At 38.0% G+C, this 14653-nt stretch overlaps 1 protein-coding gene across 1 annotated transcript; it reads left to right on the top strand.

Annotated features, from left to right (window-relative positions):
• The first annotated feature begins 4740 nt into the window (after positions 1-4740).
• Positions 4741-12066, top strand: LOC122751447 (carbonyl reductase [NADPH] 1-like). Its single transcript, XM_043998507.1, has 3 exons — positions 4741-5164; positions 6396-6503; positions 11539-12066. Exons 1-3 carry the CDS (start codon positions 4876-4878, stop codon positions 11973-11975), a joined length of 834 nt encoding a protein of 277 aa, XP_043854442.1. The 5' UTR covers positions 4741-4875; the 3' UTR covers positions 11976-12066.
• Positions 12067-14653: the final 2587 nt, after the last annotated feature.

Raw genomic sequence — 14653 nt, 5'->3', positions numbered from 1 at the left:
TGGATAGAGCACTGGCCCTGGAGTCAGGAGTACCTGAATTCAAATCTGGCCTCAGACACTTAACACTTACTAGCTGTGTGACCCTGGGCAAGTCACTTAACCCCAATTGCCTTACTATTAAAAAAAAAAAAGATTGATTGGATTGACTGACTTCACTTAACTCACTTAAAGTTAATTCAATTAAAACCACACCTGCCTGGCTGGCTCTCTAGAGGGTGTGTTCTCAGAGGGTGTGAATTCTGACCTGAATACAGTACCACCCTCAAGTCCAGTAAACCAATAGATTTGCATGATGCTAGCCAATTAGCTTTGAGCAGTGTGGAAGGGCCACCTCTTTTTCAGAACCAGCAAGGAGTGAGCGTGGTAACACTCAGACTCTCTCAGAGGAGCTCTTGGTGGAAGAGGACTTGGAGAAAGAAGCAGGCCAGGCTGAGTTTTATTTTTCCTCTAGGTTAGAAGGCCAGGCTGAGTTCTATTCTCTCCTCTAGCCTAGATAGGCTTTTTCTTAACTTTCAGAGACACGTGTTCTCTCTTTACTAATATTTAATATATTTTAATAAATGCATAATGTGGGGCAGCTAGGTGGCGCAGTGGATAGAGCACCGGCCCTGGAGTCAGGAGTACCTGAGTTCAAATCCGGCCTCAGACACTTAACACTTACTAGCTGTATGACCCTGGGCAAGTCACTTAACCTCAATTGCCTCACTAAAAATAAAAAAAGAAAGAAAGAATAAATGCAAAATGCCCCAAAACTGGTGCTAAAGCTTCTAATTTATAAGTAACAACTATATTAGGAACCCCAGCTAATTTTCCCCAAACTTGGGACAGAAATAAGGTGACCACATATAGTTTTATACACTACAACTCCTATGTGGAGAATAGGTTGGAGAGGAGACATATTTGAGGCTGGGAAATCAATTAGGAGACTATTATAATAGGCAAGAGGTGGTGCAGTGCTAACTGTGTGAACAGAAAAAATTGGATGTATGAAAGAAATGTTGGAGAGAGAAATAACCAGATTTGACAACTACTGGGATCTGAAGATTGTGAATCATGGTTGTGAAACTGGGTAACTAGACAAATGATGGTGTCCTCATTAGAACAGGGAAGCAGGGTGGAAGAGTAGGTTTGTAGGGGAAATATAATGATATCTGTGATAAAGATCACAAGAATCCACATCTGCTCTTCCTATGCCACTCAAAACAAAAGGGGAGAAGCTAAGTTTTTACCCAGGTCACTGCCCCGACCACAAAACCTACCCTTGAGGGATGCATGTCTACTGGAGAGGTGAGAATTTTCCCAGTGTTACCTGTGCAGCTATTGGCTGTGTTTACCTGAGTAGTGCTCAGGTTATAATTGTGCCAAGGGGCTAAAGCTTAGTGTCTGGAGGATAGAATTTGAGGAGTTTACAATCTACGTTTCCCAACATATTCCACTGTTACTCCCCACCCCCACATACCCAAGACAGCACTCATAACAACATTGTTTTGCTTTAAGTTCATAAAAATACAACTTTTAAAAGACAGTTCATAAGCATTCAAGGACAGAAAACACACATTTTGACACATTGTGATTACCTACACCCAAAGATTCACTCCCCTCTCACCCACCTTGATTCTTTGAGTACATTCTGTTTCAGTAACAAGGACTCTTAGTTATCTCAGTCAGTCCAGGAAACTAAGTAAGCCTCAAAGGAGATATGGCTAAGATCTTTCCAGGTCTAAGTAAAAGGCATTTTTAATTAGTTAGCCATGCTATACATAACTAATTGAGAAGTTTAATTTTGTATTTGGGAGAACTTCACTGAAATAGTAGAAAGACTAACTCAGATAATTAACTTTATTTCAATAAATATTAACTTGTGAATCAAATTCTCTTGTCTAGAAAAACACATGGATGTTTCTTCTTAAATCAGTACCTAAGTTTTGTTGATTCTGCCTCCATAGTATCTTTCCCATCAGTTCCTTTCCCTCCATTCATATCACTACCACCCTAGTTAGGCCCTCATTATCTGGTCCTTGGTGATATCTTCTGTTTTCAATATCACTTTGATGTTTCCATTTGTCCTTCCCTTTTCCCTTCCAGAAACTCATCTGTCATAACAAAGAATAAGCAAAAAGGATGGAAAAGCCTGCTCAGTAAACATGCACACAAACACACACATCCTCCTCTTCCTTCAAGTCACAACTCAAATACCTCCTTCTGCCTGAAGCCTTTCTTATCTCCACTACTAGTATTCTCCCTTTCAAATTACCTTGTATTTAGCTACTTTATATTTATTCCTATTTATTTTCTTCTCATTAGAATATAAACTCCTTTTGAGTAAAGACTGTTTCATCAATTCTATTTGTGTCACTGGCACCTTCCACAAGTGAAGAGCACACAGTAGGTCCTTACTTGTTGATTGACTGGTTGAAAGAAAAAAAATCAATGAAACCCATGCTTATTTACATTACAAACAATTCAGGATCTACTATCATGGCAAACTCAAAAAATTCAAAATCTTGTATTTTGAAGGATAAAATGTAAAAAGACAAGGTGTTTGAAATTTTGAATTTGGTTTAGTGTAATAGTATAATACACACACACACACACACATACACACACACATACACCCATGAATGAAATCCTTACTTTTTTCTCTCCCATCTATTCAGCAATTAGCTGGTCAAATACAACACCAAATTCTTCATGGATTTTTTGTATTTCATTTATATGGCTTGCAACCTTGCTCATTGTTTTGATGGCCACTGGGGTGGGGAGAAATCATGGAATGGATAAAAGGAGGAAAAATATTTGCTATTTATATGGATTCATTACATACAGAATAATAGGCTTTCCAAAAAAATAAGGAGTGTGGTGAAGCACTAGCAAAAACTTACTCACTACGGGGCAGCTAGATGGCACAGTGGATAGAGCACCTGCCCTGGATTCAGGAGGACCCGAGTTCAAATTGGACCTCAGACACTTGACACTTACTAGCTGTGTGACCTTGAGCAGTCACTTAATCCTCATTGCCCCCACAAAAAACAACAACAACAAAAACCTGACACCATCCAGGTAGAAGTGCTCCTCACTTTCTTCATCTGTAAGGGCAAAGAGCTCCTTTAAGAGAAGAGGGTACTTGAGGATCCTTTGGATTGGCTTGATGAGGTAAGACTCCAGAGTAGATGAATGTTCAGGATTCTGAGCATCTAAAAATGCCCTGAAAGCTGTGTCTGTACTGGCTAGAAACACTTAAATATAAATCATAAGTGAAAAGCTCAAGTTATTCCTCTTTCACAATTTTACTCATATAGCCCAAGATTTCTTTTTGTTGTTGTTTTTTTAGGAATAGAAGGAACAGAATGTATACATGAAGGAGAAAAAAAAAGAGGATTTCCCTGTGGATCAAATAAATGTTTCATATTCAACTAGCTGGAGAATATCAGCTAAGTAACTAGATACAAATATTTAGTTATTTAGCAATTGATGTTTTTTCTTCTCTTTCCCCTGGTTTCTTGCCTATTGAACATTTCTTGTTCTGTAGCACCTCCATTGAAGGATAAGGAGAAAAAATAGGTGAACCTCACCGACCCATCTTTTTTTTTTTTCTGTTTCTTAGTTGTTCATGAGAGAGGAAAGCTTGGAGCTTTTATATTATCTGTAAATATCATTACTCTTGCTTCCTTATTGTCCTATTGACACATATCATTATGAGCTGCTATTGTCAATAAAACATTGAGGGAAGAAAGAATTCTCTCACAGAGAGAATCTAAATCTTATCTAATGTGACTGGTAAAGTTTGGTTTTTTGGTTTTTTGTTTTTTGGGGATGTTTCTTTGTAACTAAGGAGTATCCTGAACAGTTTGCAAGTATGAGTGTGATGTAGGAGGCAAAAGGGGGTTAATAGAAAAACCTAAGATCCAAGCTTTAATTCAGATATGAGCTCCAAAAGGGAGTTAGACCCCAGTTAATGGATAACTTATGGTAGGTTATAGTACCCACTGTGATCAGTATCCATAATGGATCAGGGTCAGGTCAAAATAACAATAAAGAAAATGACAAGGCTATAGAAATTCTAAAGAAGAATTATTATATCTCGAAACTAGTCATGGGAATCAGAAAGAGACATGTGCAGAAAAGGCCAAATTTGTCCCCAGATTCACCTTATGACATGTAAACCCCAAAAACACACCTCCACTGAAAAAGGTACCTACCTCCCCAAGGTGGCGATTATTATAATGAGACATAATCAATTTATCTATACTATAAATATAACTGTCTTTTCTTTCACTATTCGAGAGATACCATTCCACTATTCTGGTTCTCTCACAGTATTGCAATAAAACTTGGGAAACTGAGTCACTGAGTCTTGTAATTCTTTTGGGATGACTCACAATCAATTTGACCCCAAATTCCATCCCACATCAAGTGCATTGAACTTTTAGCAGCCCATTAGGAGGAGCTGAGGGGGATTTAGGAGAAACGAATCAGGGGGAAAACAAATCTTTATAAGCTAAATAAACATCAGAGAGTAGGACAGAGGGAGACAAAAGAAAATGCTTTGGATTTTTTGTTTTGTTTTCTTTCTCCACCTGGAATTTTGGATCCTGGGTCTCCTTAGCTCGTCTTCCAGTGAGAGACAGATATGTGTGCGACAGGGGAAGAGAGAACCTGGGTAGTTACGTAATCACCTTCACCAGTGGTCCTCGGGAAGGAGGGAGGAGCTGCGCCTGCGTATTGGCTTTAAAAACTAGTGCCCGCCCCAAGTTGCAGCTCAGGCATCCCTGCACGCTCTTCCGCTTTTCCCTGCCCGTGCCTTCAGTGACTTGCATCCCCGGACAGTCCCCTGGTCAGTGTCTTGAAGTTCCTGCTCTCTACAGCAGCTGAGTCATGTCTTCCTGCAGCCGCGTGGCCGTGGTGACCGGGAGTAACAAGGGGATCGGCTTTGCCATAGTGCGCGATCTCTGCAAGAAATTCTCCGGGGATGTGATTCTCACCTCCAGGGATCTTACCCGGGGCCAGGAGGCTGTGAAGAAGCTGAAGGAGGAGGGACTGAACGCCCTTTTCCACCAGCTGGACATTGATGACCTGCAGAGCATTCGGACCCTGAGAGATTTTCTCAAGGAGCGGTACGGGGGTGTGGATGTGCTGGTCAACAATGCTGGAATGGCCTTCAAAGGTATGAAATCTAGGAATGAGACTCTGTATGTGTGTGTGTGTGTGTGTGTGTGTGTGTGTGTGTGTGTGTGTGTGTGTGTGTGTGTGTGTAAGTAAATGAAAGTCACTGTAATTGATTGTGCTCACTGTAAAACATAACTCCTCACTACAGGAAAAAAGGGTTTTAGGTTGTAACAGCTACTGGTTGTTAATGCATTCTGTTGTTCATTTGTTCCCGACTTTTCCTGACAGCGTGGGCCACACTGTCCATGAGGATTTCTTCCCAGATACTGGAGTGGTTTCCCTTTTCCAGAAGAATCAGTGGGTTAAGACAAACAGGTTAAATGACTTGCCCAAGGTCACACCGCTAGTGTCTGAGACCGATTTTGATCTCGGGTCTTCCAGATTCCAGGACTAGCTCTATCCACTGTGCCATCTATTTGACCTTACCTGGTGAAATTATCATTTTGTTTATATCTCCTATTGACTTACTGGTGTAGGTGTTGTAGGCTTCTGGTAGAGTGCTGGACTCTTGAGAACAGGGGCGGTTTCTTTTGTGTGTGCTGCATCCCTAGTGGTATTTTTCTTTACCTATAGTTTCTTCAGTGAATGCTTGTTGAATTGAACTTGTTGAATATTTGTGCTTCACAAAGCATCTTGTTATAACTCTCAGGTATCTGAATTTCACCAGGTGTCAAATTCCCTGGTAGAGTTTGATTAGGTAGGTAATGTTACTGTATCTCTATGATTATGTCTCCTCTTTATGTAATCACAAATTGCATTTATATATGGTTTTTTTGTGAGAAGTTTAAGCCTCTACTGAGACTTTCATTACATGAGACTTGGTCATGTAATGTACCAAGTAGTCTGGGCATTTCAATGAATTTTTCATTTTTCCTTCAACTTTAAGTGTCTCAGTGTATAGAGCACAGGGCCTAGACTATGGAAAACTGAGTTCAGCTCTAGCTTCAGACATTACCTGTGTGACCTTGGGCAAATCACTTAACCTCTGTTAACTGTTTATGGGTATAACAAAAGCACCTGCCTCAGAGGGTTGAGAATCAAATGAGATAATATTTGTAAAGTGTCTGTCACATAGTACGAGCTAGAGAAATACTTATCACCTCCTTCTTTTAAAATTATGTGAATTTCTTTGCTTCAGAAATGGAAATGTGCAGTTTGATTACTGTTGAACTTACTCTTCATTTTCTTCCTTTTTTTCCTCTCCCTCCCCCTTTTTTTTTTTTTTTTAGTTGCTGATACCACACCTTTTCCCATTCAAGCTGAGGTGACAATGAAAACCAACTTTTTTGGCACCAGAAATGTTTCTGCAGAATTACTGCCTCTGATAAAGCCCCAAGGTAAATTCAGTATTTGGAACACCAAACAGTACTCTTCTTTATAAGGAGGAAATCAAGAATTATCAAACAACCATTTTGTAGTAAACAAAAGATCTGAATTCTGGCTCAAAGTCTAACAATGTTGCCTTGTCTGATTATCCCACTTTGTCTGGCCCTTAATTCTAACACTTGTTGAGAAGAAGAAATTAGCTCTGATAATCTCTAATGTCACATCTAACTCTTTTTCCAGGATACATAAGTACCTCCCTTTTAATTCAGGGAGACTGGAAAACGTTTGAATACATTACATGAGTTCTATAAAGCATGACTTAGCAAAAAAGAAAAGGGGGGGCAGGGGGAGGAGAAGGAGAATAACCTTTGTGTCAGCTACTTCCTAAACAGAAGATAGAGAATCCAGGAAGAGTTGGGGTTTTTTTTTTCTGCCATAGAGACCTGAAAAATAATTTATTGCAAAAGGAGACGAATTTAATTTTTAATTCCTTGGAATATACAGTTTGGGATACCTCCAACACCATTAGAGGAAGCTTTTTTCCTTTGAATGAGATTTCCTGGTAAGTTAATAAAATTATTGCCATCCATCCTCCCAACAGAGTCTTAAAAATACATCACTTGTTTTTTGTGTAGTGTCAACCCTGAGAACAAATGGTCAAAGTGTCACAGAGGTTTTGCAGCCATTATTAACCTGTGTGAGTTCTCTGGGGTTTTTTTTAGAGTTATCATAATCACAATTAACTCTGAAAAATAAAATAAAAAACAAAATTAAAACAAAGAGGTAATAGTGACCATAAGCAAATTGCTTTCTTTTTTCTGTTGGAGGAAGGAAACTAGACATGTGTGTCAAGGTCCCCTCTAGTAGAAAACTCACTTTAGTGTGGGCAAATCTCAGCACATATAGTAATGGCTACAGAGTGAGCTGTAGCCCTGGCAATAAGGGGTGACAGCAACAATGAGACAAGTTTGATTTATGATAGGTTTTCATGACCAGAACACAGGTACTACAGGCACTTGTGCAAGCTCAGAGACTACCTGGTGCTAATGTGAAACAATTCTGGAATTTTTGCTGTGATTGAGATCATCCAGAGGGTAAACTGCATAGGATTGCTGTTATGTCAAGCTCAAGACACAGCTTGCTTGCTGGGCCTTAGCTGTGGAAAACAGGGTGTCTCCTAATATTCAAAAGAGATGGGTAGTCTGACATGGGAATCTTGACAGTAGTAAGTTAGGGGAAGCCATCTTCAAGTCCTTACATTCCCAGGAGGAAAGAGAATAATATTTGTCATTTAAATCACATTCCTTATTAGAAGAGCCCTCTCACCTTTCATGTATTTGGAATCTACTTTAGGTAAAGTAAGGATACCGTTTTTTTAAGGTACATAACAGAAAAAAAAATACTGATCTTTAGAATAAGGCCAAACTATTGAAATATAGTATAAATGTTTAAGGTAGCTGCCCTCCATATTCAGATGAGTTAAGGCATTCTTTGAAGTAAGAAGTGCTTTAACATCTTGAAAATTTATCTTTACCTGGATGATAGAACATCATATAGATTATCTTCTTCCTGGAGGCCAGTGACATTTGAGATAATTAGATGGTTTCATTTTCTGATTCTGCAGGGAGAGAGCTGAATAGTCAGAATAGCAATAGGCCAAAAAATATAGTAGCAAACTACAAGGGTTATCAGGTATATAGGAGTGTGCTGGAGCCAGCTTGAACCCAAGCTGATTGTTAAATTTTCATCATAAACATTTACACCTCAGAAATCAGCAAAGTTTACACATCAGAGCTTGATTTGTTGTGGATTGTCTGGACTTAAGGTGATGGAGAAAATGTAAACAATGGGGGTTATACTGTAAAGTATGTCCTGTCCACATGCCCCATAGGCACACCACCCCCATCCCCCATAACAAAACATTGAACTGATCCCATCCCTATTTCTAGATGCTTTTTGTAGCTGCTAGATGACACTACTAATTCACTTAGTAAACCTGTAGTCCGTTAAAACCCCAGATTTTTTTTAGAACAGCGGTTATATAAAAATGCCTCCCTAATCGTGAATTTCTTCTTTTTTTCTTTTATTTATTTAAGTTTTCAACTTTTGTTTAGATAAGATTTCCAATTTCAAATTTTTTCTCCCTCCCTCCCCTCCCTGCCGCCCTCCCCTAGACAGCAGGTAATCTGATATATAACATTAAACATATTTCTGCATTAGTCATGTTATACGAGAAGAATCAGAGCAAGAAGGAAAAACCTCAAAAAAGAAAAACAACAGCACCAAAAACAAAAGAGATAGTATGGTCCAATCAGCATCCATATTCCACAGTTTCTTTCTTTTTTTTTTTCTGGATTTGGAGAGCCTTTTCTATCATGAGTCCTTTGGAACTTTCTTGTACCATTGGATTGGTGAGAAGAATCTAGTCTATCACAGTTGGTCAACACACAATGTTGATGATACTGTGCACAATGTTCTCCTGGTTCTGCTCATCTCACTCATCATCAGCCCATGCAAGACCCTCCAGGTTTCTCTGAACTCCTCCTGCTCATCGTTTCTTACAGCACAATAGTAATGAATTTCATCTTACTACATTCAGCCCAGCGCCCTAGCCCGCCATGATCCTTTTCTTGGGTATCAACTGCCCATTAGTCATTTCTATTCTCTCGTTTCCAGTGTAAAAAAGTCAGGCCCTTATGTAATAGAGACTTAAACAAAATAAAAATCGAGGAGCTCTGCCTTCTCTTTTGTCAGTTATCCACCCAGGCAAAGGTCCTGTCCCTTCATTACTACTCCTTTTTCTTACAGTTGAGCTGGGGGGGGGGGGGGGCGGAATTTTCATTCTTAGGTTCCCTCACCCAACTCTAGCTCATTCTGAACTTTAGCATTGAAGACACTGTTTTTACAGGATTGTGCTACACGCTAACACTCATCTTCTATACATTTCTCTTCAAAATCTAATTTGATTAGTGAGTTCCCTGATCAGCCACATTAGTCTTTTAAGACAGATCCCATTTTTTTTTTTCTTCTCATTAGAATTGTGTCTTCAGAATTTCATGGAATCCTACCTTTCTTTCCTCTGAACCCTTTGAAATATGCTTTCCCAAAAGCTAGGTCAGACTATATTATCTTTTAAAGGGGTATATTAATAGTTTATTATTTTTAGAAAAGTACCTTCATATTCTTAAAGGTTAATTTTAGTCTATCCTAGAGTATGGTCATGTAGAGGTAATTGAAACAAAAATGAAATTTCTGGTTTCCTTTTCTTATTTTTCCTCTATGTGTGTAACACTATAGGCTGACCCACTAACCTACCACATACCAGTCTCATTAATTCAGCAATTTTTTTTTCTCTTTTAACACCTATAGTAGGTATGAGGAGGATACAGGAATGTATAAAAAGTAACAATAAAAAATAATATTGGAGTACTATGTAGTAGTAGTATAAGAAATTTTTTGCTTTATTTTATTTTGAACTTAAGAAAAAAAAATAGGCATTTCCATAACATAGTAGAATAGAAAAAAGATGACTGTATACAAAACTGCAAGTCTCTTACATACAACTTACTATGCCTAATACAACATCAATTGTTTTTGCTTGACTGTTCCTTTTAAGTATATAATAAAGCTATGTAACTTTATTTGCTTGACTATATTTATTTGTTTAAAGGGAAGGCTTTTATTTGGTATGGGCAGTATTGTGGAAATATAGGGACAATGATATAAAAAAAAGAAAAAGAAGAAAGGCAAAAATATAAATGGAAAAAAAAAATTCACAACAAAACAGAAGAAACTTCAGAAGTGGCCAAAGGAAAAAAAAAGAATTATTGGTACTATCACATTCAATTTGATATATCCCTTATGCAAAAAGAAGTTCTACATAGTAGATTTGTGGGTGCATAGGCAACCCTCACTTTATGCCCTTTGTATATGGAAATTGTCATAATTAATGACTATAGGTTCATGTAAATATATCTATATCTATCTTAAAATATGGTATTCATTAATTTTCCCCAGCGTCCTTCTGTGATGCCTTATCATGCTGTGGAATTGGCCCTGGGTTCTTCAGGCTATATTACCTTGATGAAAAGGCTTTTGAGTATGGTGCCAGCCCCGGGCTGTGTCTGTTTTCACAGAACCAGTCTAGCTAACTGCAGTAAAGCACTTCACCTATACATTATGCATCTGATGATAATTTTTTTTTGGCCACACAATCCATGCAAGAAAATACAATTAAAAAATGGTCTGCAGCCCTGTATGACTCCCTTCCAATTCTGCCATGATCATGGTAGATTGGGGGTAAAGGGAATAGAATGCTAAAAATCATAGTTTATAGACTATACGTAAACTTTAATTTTACCACACATACTCTAAGTTCCATGATTTGGAAAGTAACTTAGCTTCTGAACTACCAGTTCAACCAGGTAGAGCTTCAATGTCCATTAGTGGGAAGCCCCCAGGTATCAATAAGTGTTTTTATAGGCCATCATAAGGACTTTCTGGAATACTTTCATCTCTACTAAATATCACCTATTTATTTTTAGATCACAGCTATCAGTCAAGAGTATCGTTTTTTGCTTGTTGCCATTTTAAAGACATATGCAAAGATTTCTGCATAGGAGTGAGGCCTATGAGATATTTGAATTGATTTTATAATCACTTTGACTGAAAATTTCCTCTCACTGTATGAGAAGAGTGTTTAAACATTGATTAAATATTGATAGGCAGGTTCGATTCTTCCATACAACATTGCCAACTATGTTCATATACACATTTAGCACTATACCTGGTGTATAGATAGCACTTTGTATTTTTTCATTCATTTCACTTATTATTTATTTGCAAAATCATTTCTAGATGTGTGGATAATTCATAGTTTCGCATCCTACCAAAATAAAAAAGTTGCATCCTCAGCTATTAAAAATGTACCTGCAATTCACAATGTCATGAAAATTAATGAAGAAATAATGATAAACTTTGAATTCTTTAAGATAATGGTTTGTAAAAACAATATGACAAAGAATGTGTCCATATGTTTTATTGCAGGTAGAGTGGTGAACGTCTCTAGTGTGGTGAGTGTACGTTCTCTTCAAAAGTGCAGCCCAGAATTACAGCAGAAGTTTAGGAGTGACACAATCACAGAGGAAGAGTTGGTGGGGCTCATGGAAAAGTTTGTGGAAGATACAAAGAAGGGAGTGCATGAGAAGGAAGGTTGGCCCAACACTGCTTATGGAGTGTCCAAGATTGGAGTTACTGTCTTGTCTAGGATCCATGCCAGACAACTGAATGAGAAGAGGAAAGGTGATAATATTCTTCTGAATGCCTGCTGCCCAGGATGGGTGAGAACCGACATGGCAGGACCCAAGGCTACCAAAAGTCCAGAAGAAGGAGCTGAAACCCCAGTTTATTTGGCTCTTTTACCCCCAAATGTTACAGAACCTCATGGCCAGTTTGTATCAGAGAAAAAGGTTGAAAAATGGTAAACTTAATTTGTGAATCCATTCTAGTAATACCTAAGCGTTACATGTCTTGGATCTCATTTAAAAGTGCACTTAGAAAGAAATAAAAATAAAAGTACATTTTGTAGCTTTATGCTTTCTCACAGCTAATTCCTATAAAGTATTCTCTTTGAGTTGCCTACTGATTTATGTGAGAGATTTTGTAATAACTAAATATTTGTAATATATAGGAAAAACATGCAAAATTCAAACTGTGTATATGGAATAAAAAGTTTTTAAAAACCTACCAATATCATTAAATACTCTGAAATTTTAATGATTCATAACCAAGTTTTACATGTAGAATCTGCTTCATCACAGAAACAGGTAATACATGAAAGTTTCTTATGCTGGAGAAATGCCAGTACAGTAAGTCAACACCCATAGTGTTGGAGGGGAAACACTTGTCCTTTGGGACATTTACTGGGCCATTCATTATGGGCTGTCAAGGTGACCTTCAGGTAAAATAACTTTCTAATGCCATATTGCAAGCTACCTCTATTTTTTTTTTCAGGCAATTGGGGTTCAATGACTTACCCAGGGTCACACAGCTAGTAAGGGTCAAGTGTCTGAGGCCGGATTTGAACTCAGATCCTCCTGAATCCAGGGCCAGTGCTTTGTGCACTTCACCACCTAGCTGCCCCTGCTACCTCTATTACAAAGCTTCCTTCTATGGGAATGCAAGGCTTCTCATAAAATTCCCAAGATCCTTTGTAAATTTTAGGATCTTTTGACTAGTATTAATGCATCTTGGCAAATTACTCAGTTAAGTATACTCCTTGAAAAACATTTGTGTTTGGGGCAGGTAGGTGGCACAGTGGATAAAGCACCTGCCCTAGATTCAGGAGGACCTGAGTTCAAATTTAGCCTCAGACACTTGACACTAGCTTTGTGACCTTGGGCAAGTCACTTAACCCTCATTGCCTCTCCCCCCCCCCCCAAAAAAAAGCAAGAAAAGAAAAGAAGAAAAAGTTTGGGTTTACCAAATATACAGAATTAAATGTAGATGGACTGTATTGGGAGAAATTGTACCTCAAAGACAAATAGGCAAATCAAGCTCAATCAGTACAGTGGAAAGAATAAAGGATTTGTCATCAGAATCTGGGTTTGAATCCCAAGTCTTCTGCTTATCATGTGATCTTGTGTGAGTCATTTAATTTCCTCTGAACCTTAGCAACTAACTCTTCATCTAAAGAGGATTCTGTGTGAACTACATGATTCAATGAGACCCTACCTATACAGGATCAAGTTAGCAGCTATTTCAAAGGTTGAGCTGTGATTGAGAGGCATAACAAAATTATCTGACTTTGCATGGTTTTTCTGGGCTTGTTCTCTTTTTAAAATCTTTTTTTTTTCCCCCTTTTTTAATCCCGGAAAGAGTCCCCCCCCCCAAAGAGTTTTTAAACAGGGGGGGGTAATTGCCAAACCAAGATTATGCCCTTGGTCACATGTTTCTTTACTGTTAACTTAAGGCATTTAACCTATTCTCAATTTAAGTGGATGCCGCCCCTCTCAATGGAAAAGAAAATAACTTAAAAATAATTTCAGTGAGATTGGGTTTTTTTTGTTTGTTTACAGGGGGCCTTCCTATGATTTTTTTTTTAATGGAGAATAGATATTTTGGTTTCTTGGGAGGCAATGAGAAGAATTCACATCACAGGTTAATATTTTGGGATGAACAACTATTTTTACCCTGAAGTCAGAGGACGTAGGTGATGAATTCTTGAGCTTGGCGTCTTCCTATTACCTTAATAAAGCTGCTTCTCTAGGCCTTCCCACTGGTCCTAGATAAGTGGCCTAAATCCAATTAAGTAGTCAATGGAGCCACTCAGAGTAATTATTATTGCTTCAATTTGCCCTCCTCCCATAAAGTAGCTTGTTGATACTTTGCAGTCCTATTACCACCACTCTGACCATCATTCAATGTGGGGAAGAGCAGTTGACCACTGAATGCTTTGGGGAATGTTCAAGAACCTGACATGAATTGAAGTTGTAGGCCTCTCCATGGCATGGCCTGAGATTGCCAAAGGAAAGTCTCCTGTTAAGAATATCCCTTTTGGAAGAATTTATGACCAAAGAAGATAGAGCATTACAAAATGTAAAATAGGTCATTTTGATTTATCAAATTTGATAAATTTGATTTAATGAAATTAGAAAGTTTTTGTACAAACAAAACCAATTCAACAAGAATGATAAGGAAAGCAGAAAACTGGGAAAGAATTTTTGCAATAAGTTGCCTCATTTCTCAAATATATAGAGAACTAAGTCAAATTAATAATAACCTAAGTCATTCCCCAATTGATAAATGGTCAAAGGATATAAACAGGCAGTTTTCCAGACAAAGAAATCAAAGTTATCCATAGTCATATGAAAAAATCCTCTAAATCACTATTGATCAGAGAAATGCTAATTAAAACAACTCTGAGGTACCACCTCACACTGTGGCTAATATACCAAAAAAAAAAAAAAGGAAAATGTGGTATATTGGAGGGGATATGGAAAAACTGGGGCACTGTTGGAGTTGTGAACTGATCCAACCATTTTGGAGAGCAATTTAGAACTATGCCCAAAGTGCTATCAAACTGCATATTCTTTGATCCAGCAATATCTCTGCTAGGTTTATATCCACAAGACATCCCCCAAAGCAGAAAAAGACCTATTTG

Source organism: Dromiciops gliroides, chromosome 3 (assembly GCF_019393635.1).
Source record: "Dromiciops gliroides isolate mDroGli1 chromosome 3, mDroGli1.pri, whole genome shotgun sequence".
Taxonomy (NCBI): domain Eukaryota; kingdom Metazoa; phylum Chordata; class Mammalia; order Microbiotheria; family Microbiotheriidae; genus Dromiciops; species Dromiciops gliroides.
The sequence above is the reverse complement of the archived record's forward strand: the minus strand, read 5'-3'. Positions and strand labels throughout refer to the sequence as shown.

Excerpts from the sequence above, each read along its gene's own strand:
- LOC122751447 (XM_043998507.1), top strand. The coding sequence starts at position 4,876 with ATGTCTTCCTGCAGCCGCGTGGCCGTGGTGACCGGGAGTAACAAGGGG. Across the intron at positions 5,165-6,395 it reads TGCTGGAATGGCCTTCAAAG|TTGCTGATACCACACCTTTT; the intron begins GTATGAAATCTA and ends TTTTTTTTTTAG. Across the intron at positions 6,504-11,538 it reads GCCTCTGATAAAGCCCCAAG|GTAGAGTGGTGAACGTCTCT; the intron begins GTAAATTCAGTA and ends GTTTTATTGCAG.